The sequence below is a fragment of the Monopterus albus genome, unplaced genomic scaffold, assembly GCF_001952655.1.
Source record: "Monopterus albus unplaced genomic scaffold, M_albus_1.0 scaffold135.1, whole genome shotgun sequence".
NCBI classification, from domain to species: Eukaryota; Metazoa; Chordata; class Actinopteri; order Synbranchiformes; family Synbranchidae; genus Monopterus; species Monopterus albus.
Genome location: NW_018128015.1, coordinates 386,263 through 396,244, shown reverse-complemented (window position 1 = coordinate 396,244; position 9,982 = coordinate 386,263). Strand labels below are relative to the sequence as shown.

The 9,982-nt window shown below is 42.6% G+C and overlaps 1 protein-coding gene across 1 annotated transcript in view; it reads right to left on the bottom strand.

The window, feature by feature from the left end:
- Positions 1-3,938, bottom strand: part of tnpo1 (transportin 1) — an 18,510-nt gene extending 14,572 nt beyond the window's left edge. The window contains exons 1-5 of the mRNA XM_020613596.1: positions 3,532-3,938; positions 3,281-3,400; positions 2,410-2,485; positions 1,613-1,762; positions 926-1,056 (exon numbers count right to left, since the gene is read on the bottom strand). Coding sequence (XP_020469252.1) covers positions 926-1,056; positions 1,613-1,762; positions 2,410-2,485; positions 3,281-3,400; positions 3,532-3,678 — 624 coding nt within the window. The 5' untranslated portion in view covers positions 3,679-3,938. The remainder of the gene's footprint in view (positions 1-925; positions 1,057-1,612; positions 1,763-2,409; positions 2,486-3,280; positions 3,401-3,531) is intronic.
- Positions 3,939-9,982: the final 6,044 nt, after the last annotated feature.

Sequence of the window (9,982 nt, the reverse complement as noted above, 5' to 3'; positions counted from 1 at the left end):
GCAGCTGACAGCGTATTAACAGCCAGACACTTTATGTGAGTCTAAGTACGAGTGTGGCACCACTACACCAATCAGCTGATCCAACATCCACTAGGAGGTACTATATTATCATTTTAGTGCTCGCTGTAATGGAGTATTCAGCCACCATTGCTCTGTAGTTCCGGTAAGAGAGCTGATACTAACAAGAACTGATGATATTATACTTTAAACCAATCAGGGAAAGTAAAGACAGTTATCAAAATAAAATAAAATAGAGAAGGAAGGGCTTTAGAGGAAAGCAAACCACTTGCAGTACAGGGCAGTACACCGCTCTGCAGTCTGTGCTGTGCATGTTACGCTATGCACATTACAAAATCTATTTTGGGTGATGATGTGTGCCTAGTCAAGAAAGGATGTCACGTGGTTTTCTGTTAAAAAAGGATAGAAAGCTAGAAAATGACTCCTTGTTGAGTAAGCTGTAGTTGTGGCTGCTGCCCCAGCTGTGAGACTGCCTCTAACTCGTCTGCGCAGCAGGATGTTCCTTTAGTGCAGTCCCAGCTCTCTTCCCTTTACACAGCAAATGAATAAATAAATGACCAGACATGTAGCACTGTGCACCCAGACATAGAAACATGCTTACTCACAGAAAAACTCTGCTATAAAACATGATCACAAATGTGTCTACGTTTATTCTCCGTCTCCCTCACACACACTCACAGCTATTGTGGGAGAACTGTCAATTTTAGATGCTGTAGCGTTTATCAAACCCACTGACTTCAGGCTTAAATATCCTGCTCTTTGCATGTAAACGTTTGACAAGACTTTTCTGGACACAGAAAGGCACTACTGTCTGTATGGGAACTCTTTTCTGTGAGCACTAACAGTGTGATGTCTAGTCAAGGCCTTTATGGCGGGATCTTTTACTGAGCAGGAAGTCGCACCCCACAGTCACCAGCTCCTGCATCCTCACCTCACAGGTGTTGTAGTCCTCAGAGTCCAGCAGCAGGCAGAGTTTAGGCAGAAGCTCCGGCCAGTTCTGCAGTTCTCCCTTGGAGGCAATCGTGGTGATGAGGATACCTGTTTGGGCAGGAATTTACTATTGGTTATGCTGGTGTGACAAAACTACAAAGAATGCACAGACAATGCTATGTCATGCACAGTCTCATACAAATCCAAAAATCTGATACTTTGCACTTTCTTTATTTCATCTGTAGGGATATGCTCCATATAAATATGCTGTGAATAAGAATTAAAATATTAACGCAGCGCTGTGCTGTTCTCATTGCCCTGTCCTACTCCTGTGACCTGTCCCACAGCTTTATCTAATCTAACCAGAAAACACCAACCTCAAGACATGTACTGTATGACATGTAATCAATAATCAATGTTCAGTATCAGCCAAAGGTTAAACATTAATTATCAGATCATTTATTTCACAGCTACACTCATTTTCCTTTAACCTATTTCATATAATCCTACTAAAACTGCTGGCTGACTGACTTTTTTCACTGATTTTAGCTGTAGGTTCAATGTGACATTATGTTATGTCAGCAAATAAGCAAATCTACCACCAGAGCTCTACATAGGACAAATAATAATCTTGCATTCAGGGAACCCAGAGGATGTAACGTACCCACAGTGGCCCGGATGAGGGGAGAAGAGTCTCCAATGCTTTGGAGACACTCGTTCTTGATGAAATCAGACACACCATTAGGGAAGTTCTGATAGTGGGCTTTCACATTGTTCTTCAGTATCAGGCCACTCAGAGACCGTGTTGGTTCGTCTTGGGGAGGAGGAGAGTAGAATTGTAAAATAACACTGCGGCTGAGCATAAACACACTTGCAAAGTCGGCACAAACGTTGCAGTGCTGTGATGGTTTGTAAGTCAGTTATTAACGGCTCTCAGGATCTCAGTGTCTTCACATCCCTTTTCATTCAAAGCAGTACAGTGCAAACAAGCAGTTGTACCATAAACACAAGCCTGTTTTAACTGTGTGAATTATATAAAGTGCTAAATTAGGTGCGGAAAAGAATTTAAAGCTATTAGCTAGAAAATGATAGACACCTTCCAGAGCCAGCTGTATGAATGGCTGACAATACTTGTAGATTATTGCATCTGAACTAATAGCAACAGCGCCGCAGCATCCTAACATATCTTAACACCACTTAACATATGGGTCATTGACTGTGCAGACAGTCAAGCCAAGAGCCAAGTGGTGCCAGGAATTAGGTTTAAAATTAGAGTGACCCACATCATCTGTGGCAAACATGCCATGAGCTCAGCTGAGTCATGACCGCACAGACCTGGCACTGAGCGTTTACATAAAAATGACATGTCTGACGCTCATACTGTCCAATACCACCAAATGTTCGAGGAAGATGATACATATATGACAAAACAACACAGTGAAAGGATCACAGAGAGCTTACCTTCTGATTTTAACTTTGTCAAAACAAATATCAAGTAGTTATTGAAGTCTGGATACTGGTTCAGCTGCTCAAGTCTCTGTGAAACGTGGTTAAGGAAAACATGGCGCTAACTGCATGTATAGTATGTTGCATGATCATGCTCCCTTCTGTGAAATACTGCAGCACATTTGCATCTGACAGTAACTGTGCACAAGCCACTGGACAGATTTATAATGCACTTCACATGTTACACAGTTCGAATTACTAAACCACACATCTTTCAGCTAGTGTTTGCAAGTCACACTATTTTATGTCTAGTTTTTCTTTGTTTAATGCTAAATGTTAGAAGATGTAATGTATTCACATTTCAATTGTAATCTATTTTCTGCAAAAGATTTAAATCAAATCCTCTTTCTATTGTCCTGTCACAAGAGAACTCTACATTTTAGATGCTGTTGCATCAATAACATCCAGTAATTTAATGCTTAGCCTTTAGATCATATAAGCTTAGTCCAACACCCTGGAATTAGTTCTAGAGATGGATGATAGTTGGATTTGTAGTGTAAAATTATTAATAGGATGCATGGGCATACCTTTCCCAGGAAAGGTATTATTAACACAATCATCATTGCATCGTTATTTCAGTACGCGGGATTTTAACTCTGCGATTATTTTTCCTTGGAAACACAATTTCTGACATTTGCAAGTAGCATGTTTAGCTTCTCGGAGACATAAAGCACCCACCACTCGGCACCTGCGTACCTGCTTATAAAGGTAACCACCCCGGCTAGTACTAGCTTTCCATGTTAGCCTGTGGAGTCAATCTGACCTTATGAAGCACGACCATGTACCACAGTGTGTTATCGTCCGTATCTGGCCTAGGAAAGGATACTTGTTGGACGGATCTCTGTGTGGACGTATCTGGCGACTGAGACTCTTTCAGCAGCTGTAAAATTTGTTGAAGTCCTTGTTCGTCTGGCTTCCACTGACACTCCATCTTGCTCTGCCGCCGCTGCAGATAAAGAAGTCGCGTTAGCTAACAGAGGATTTGTCATCAAACCACCGATTTATAAGAGGGTGAACATGCTAACGTTACATTGGCTAAACGAGTAAACTAATTTCTCATACAGAAAGGCTTTTTACCTGTTTTGACTTAGCAGACGTACTCGACTGTAGCTTTGTTGAAATGTGACAGCCTGTCTGGATTTTCAGACATGGGCCTGTTACAGCACGCACATCCGTTTTCGCAACAAGCTGAAAAATCTGCGGGTCATCGAGGCTGCGTCGCATATAACTGGCCTTCTCTTCAGCTGTCACGGCTGCGGGGTCCTAGTGCTGAACAGATCTTCACCAGACATGTTCACAAAACAGTGCACTGCTTTTAAATCTTTTTAACACTTACGCCTCCGCTTTTAACACCTACGCGCCTTGACTTAGCCACAGTTTAAACCATTTGTGTCAGGAAGGGAGAGGAAATAGCAAAGTCTAAAAAAGAATTGGCATATTTCCCACAGGAATTGAATGCAGCAGAGTCGCCGGTGTGTTTACGGTCTTTGAATTGAATACATGGAAAACAGCGGCATTTAACGGCCGCTCATGGTATTTCTAGTGAACAAATAATGCTTTAGATTAGATTAGGTAGGTGACTTTATTGATCCCGCAATGGGGAAATTTCTGTGTTCCAGAAGCACCAGAGAGCAGCAACAAAAACCATAAGAACAAACACCACACACATATCTTGAGAAACAAATTCCAAAGTACCTAAATCCAAACAGAATATAGTATTTGAGAGACAATCAAGAACAAGAATGATCCCCCCACAATTAATCCCTGAGAACAAATCAAAATACCTAAGAACAAGACAAAATATAGTATTCAAGAAATCGGGGACAAGAATATTACTCCCATAATTAATCCCGCAATGGGGGAAATGGGGGAAATATGTTATGTCTCCCGACACCGGGGGAGAGAGAGCGAACGGGGTAAGAACAACAGGATTCAGGTAGGCAGGGAGTGATTCAAAACAAATTTAATTTCCCCCGGAAAGACACAGAAAAAAAAGAACTAGAGAAATGCGTGTGGATGCTGATATGCTGAAGGATCACCCTGAAAATGCCTGAAATCAATAACTGAAACAGCTGAAGGATGAGAGGAAATGGCTGAAGTTCTTTGTTGAAATAGCTGAAAGATGAAGTTCTTGTGTTTTCTTCCACTGTGGTGCCGCTTGGATGTCCCTGTACACAGATACCTGACGATCTGAGTTGATCCTCCTGTGTAACATGTGTCTCTATTATGTCTCTGACTGCCCTGCAGACTTTACATGTACCCGGCAGCAAACACTGAACCAGAGATGGCCTGTGTTGTTTGTAAATAAGGTAATTACCATCAGCTCCACCTTTACCAGCTGCAGCATTAAAGTGATGGACACAGTAATTAGTCACTATGATCCAGTAGTATCAGAGACATTACTGGGACATGGGCCATTCTGCAGGACGAGTACTGGTACTGTTGGTACTTCAAGTAGATTTTGATACCCATACATTTGTACTTTTATTTAAGTAACATTCTGAATGGAGGATTTGTAACAGTATATTTACAGTGTGGTACTCAGGATGGCGTCTCTCCTGTGTACTTCTCAGTTTTAGTTCCTTTAAGTTTTGATGAGGATCTTTTGGCGCTACAGTCTCTGGTAGAGTGACAAGCTGTGGCTACGTCTGGCTCACTTGCATTGGATGTTGAACTGGGCGGATCAAAATGGCAGCATTTGTTTGAAGTGCGTTCAGTGGTCTTTCATCCTCAGGTTCATCAAAACGTCTTGGGGCACCTACAGCATGTATCAGGATCTGGGGCAGTTTCACTATGGCTGTGAAACTCGCCTCTGACTGAAGCCAGGCTCTCAAGGCACCAGTAGAGAGATATAAGCTTGCCTTCAAAATATTGACATTCTGTTTTTGGAGTCTTTCTCAAACAGTGTTGACAGTTTCCCTGTATCACTGTGTGGACAAGCAACCTGTTTCCATGCTGTATTTCCTGTAGTTCCTCATCCTCAGTGCTCTTGTGTTACCTTTTATGTCAGTTGGCCCAAAGCTCTCTGATAGCCTACATCGTAAAACATATAAATCAGTAAAACATTTAAATTTTTATTTTTACCTCTAAATTGACCCTGAAAATGGAGTCACTGTTGTCTAGGGTTTATATGTAATTTTAATTGTATTTATATGGCTGGATTATCCTAATTGTTGGAAGGCGGGGCCCTTGGACTGTGGGGGCCGCCTACCTTGGGGGGGCTGTAGGGGTATACTTTGCAGCAGAGGTAAACATAACTGTGCACTCTATTACTGACAATCAGTGACTTTCTCATGCATCTTTGGCCAGAGGACATGGATTCAGGTGAGTGGTCACTTGTTTCCCCTTTCCACATCCCGTATCTGTTCTTGCTGAACAGTACAGGACTGTATCATCTGCATACACACGGAGTCAGCATGTAGTCGCATGCAGCTGCCACTAGATGGTTTGCTGTACTGGGTGTAGTCTGAGATTCAGCCTGCTGTTCTCTGTGCTTGCTTGGCAAAGTGAACGGCTGCTACAAGGCTCTGTCTGGTGGCTCCACCACCGAGGGCTTTGAGGATTTCACTGGAGGCATCATGGAGAGCTACGATCTCCAGTGGCCTCCGTCCAACATGTTCCAGATTATTAAGAAACCTCTGCAGGCTGGAGCGCTGCTGGGTTGCTCTATCGACGCGAGTCTGGGGGAAAACACTTGGAGTTTTTTTTATTATTATGCCCATTAACATGTTCTCCAGTCTGAGTTTTTAGTTTCCAGGTAAGCAGTGTTCATTGTGTTTCGACTTACTCTGAAATGTTTTAAATGTAATTACTGAACAGAACCTTGTATATGAAGCAAATCAGCTAAAACTACAGTTTTGTGGTGATTACAATACAACTTTGTCTTAATAAACATCAGTTCAGTCAGTCGCTATTGTTTAATGTTATTTATGTACAGCTCTGAAAAGCCAGCAAACACACCATGTCTAAATAATTCACACATCTTGGTTGGGTAAACAGAAATTAGAGCTCAGTCTGATGCAGTTTGGCCGCAGAGTGAGAATTCCTCTCTGTCCTATCTCTGCAGGATGTTCTTCAGCAACTTCCAGCATCAGTACTCTGTTATTGAGTTGTGCACTCTTATCCTTGACACCGTCGAAAATGACTCGGTCAAACCCTGGAGCCTCAGCAAGTTCAACGGCACCTGGAGGAGAGGTTCCACTGCCACAGGAATCATCCGTGTTAGTAATGAAACCACTTAAAGCAGCAGCCAGTCAGTAGCTGCAGTGAGTTGGTGATGAAAGGTGCATATACTGTCTCCAAAGTTCAAACAGAATTGACAAGTAGGAAGCGTCTTAGCTGAAAGAACCCGATCTTTGATCAAGGCTGATCCCATCTGATTAGACCTTCACTGCTATGGGGAGGGTTTGTTCTGTGAAGCTTTGCGAGGGTGTGGCTGTGGCTCATTTAAAGCAGATTGTGATGGTGGAGTGATGGAGCTGCAGTCAGGGGATGTTCCTGATGCAACTGAAGCTGTTTTCCTCTGCAGACACCTTCTGGATGGATCCTCAGTATGTGATCAAACTGGATGAGGAAGACGATGACCCAGATGATAACAAGGTGGGCTGCAGCTTTGTGGTCGGGCTGATCCAGAAGAACCGCAGAAAGCTACGGAAACGAGATGATATGCTCACCATCGGGTTCACCATCTATGAGATGAGCATGAGGAGTCTGCTTCAAGTCTAAGATCAGGATAGGGAGACTGACTTCCTACAGCTTAACAGGTTCATCCATGAACCCACACTGACCCTTTTCTGTCTTCTGTTTTATTTCAGCTTCCACAGCAGCTGATCACTCAACTCGTAACATTGTCAGGTTCAAGATCAAAAGATGAAAAACGCCCTGCTGTTCAGCATTCAGACCCACCCAGGACACTTCAGGACCTTGTAGTTTTTTAAATGTATTGTTTTCTTGAGATTCACTGTCGGTAAACAAGATTCAGGAGACAAATGAGAAGCAAACATGGATGATGTGACCTTGCTGTTCCTACTCCATCATAGGTAGTAATAATTTGAGTAGCCTAGATGGAGTGAAGTCAGACATTTCCTGTTGCCAGTCACAGCATATGTTAGAATTTACCCAAATTCTTTTATTGAAAGCGCGAGAAGTGAAGACAAGAGAGGACTGTTTAAAATCAACAGGAAGTTTACTCAAAGTCTGGGCACAGGTGAAGTCTTAAAGCGCTGGGGTCAGAGAGACAGAGCTCCCACAGGAGATCCATTCTCTGAGCCATGAGTTACGTGTTTACATTGAATTTATCTTCTTGGGCTAGGGCTGCCCTGGACAGATGTACAACATTTCACACTTCGTAATCCTATTGGCCATTTGGTGTGAGTAGGTCAACCCCTGCCTGCACCTGCTTGCTGAAATGTGATCTAAACCAGGTGTGTGTGTGTGTGTGTGCGTGTGTGTTTCTCAGGTGGCAGCTTGATCTTGATCAATGAACACTGAACAACAGGTGGTCTGGGCTGCAGGCCCCCCTGTGTGTGTGATGCTAATAAGTATGCTAAACTGGCCAGGTGGTCATCTCAGGTTGTAGGCCCCCTGCCTCTGGGTGAAGGTGCAAAACAGGCCAACAGGTCTTTGTTAAAATGTAAACTAGGCTGTCTGGTTACCTGAAGATACAGACACTATGTCTACACAGAAGTTAAAGCAGGCAATTTCTACTTCAGTATCACTTGACTCGCATCGATACAATTGTAAGATATATAAGCAAGGAAAATAAAGGTATGAAAAGTAACTAAAAGTAAATGAAGAACTGAAACGTAACTAAAGGAAACTAGAGTTATGAAAAGTAACTAAAGGGAACTAAAGGTATGAGAAGTAACTAAAGATTATAAAGTAACTAGAGCCTATAAGAATGAAATCTTACTCATATCAGAAGCCTGGAGGAATTCAGCTGGTCTAACCCCTGATATTTAGCAGTGATGGAACCAGGTCAAACATCTGTAGTTAATGGTGTGGAAAAAAAAACGTCTTTGAAATGCTAGAAGCTCTGTGTCACTGAGTCTGAGACTTCTACAAATGACCAGAGCTACACCAGCTGCCCACTTGCCCTGTCTTCACCGGCTGTCTCCCCCTGCAGTTCCACAGCCAGAGGGAGGTGTATCTGGATAACAACTTCTTCCTGACCCACGCTCAGAAGGCGAAGTCAGAGACCTTCATCAACCTGCGCGAGGTCAGCACTTGCTTCAAACTGCCGCCCGGAGAGTACCTGATTGTCCCGTCCACCTTCGACCTGCACCTCAATGGAGACTTCTGCATCCGTGTGTTCTCTGAGAAGCAGACCAAGAACCTGTAAGAGCCTGGTGATGTTTGGGGGAGGGGTAAAGGAGGACTATTTGACAGCAGCCTCTCTTTCTTTATTAGTCAGTCCTGACAGTCGTTGAACTAGAAATCCAAAGAATGGACCCTGTTTGGGTTCTGGTCCAGTCCACACTGCCTGTAGGGCCTCTGTGGTCCCTCCAGTGTATCTGAATGGAAGTTTTGAGACATGGACTGAAGGTTTACTGTTTACTGAGGACATGGTGAAAACAGAAAAGGTTTCTGTTTGCAGGATGGCTGCCCATGCAGGAAAGTGTGTGTTAGTTCTGCAGCAAAAGAACATGTCACCTCACCATTAACCACAAATCATCATCTTATCAGATAATGCAATATTTCATTTAACAATGCTCCTAATGTGACCCAAAAATTTTTCATACCATCTGAAACTTGAGCTGACTCAGACACCCTCTTTGACTTCTTCCATTTGGAGGACCCTTCAAGAGAAGAAAAAGCACAACAGACAACATCAGAACTGCAAACCATGGCATATTTTGAAATTACTAAGTAATACAGGCATTAAGAAGCATGACTGGATACTACAGGGCTGTTGTTACACAGGAGCAGTTGGAAATATATTTTTTTCACCTGCTTTCTTCATCTTTTTGAGCTTGTCTGATGGTCCTGGAGTTCATACCATATGACAGCTTCATACCATATGAGTCTTGAGCTGGTTCCAAAGACTTCTCACTGAAGACTTCTGTGTCACTTTGAGACTTCTGTACAGTTCCAAATTCAGAAGACAAACCAGCTGTTTTGATTTAAAAAAAAAAAAAAGACATTGGGTAAGCTTGTCTTATTTCACATACTAAAGTTGCAAGTAGAACAAAAAAAACAGCATTTTTAAGTATAAATTTTATTCTATTATGGAATCTATTTTATACTCACTTTCTAAACCTAAATCAACCTCATCAAGAGATTTGCCTTTATAGACCTCAGTTCCATGTTCGATTGCCATGAGCAGCTTGTTCATTTTTGCAAGCTGAAGTGTGTTTATGGTTAGGTGGTAGTATTCACGATGAACATGGATATCATGTCCCATAAATTTGGCAAGTTGATCCAACTCATTTTCTTTCAGGTTCATTATCGGACTAAGTGTAGCCACATGTTCCCTCAGGTAGGTTGACGTGAGTGTTTTGGGCTTCCTTGCCTCACTTGCAGTTGCATA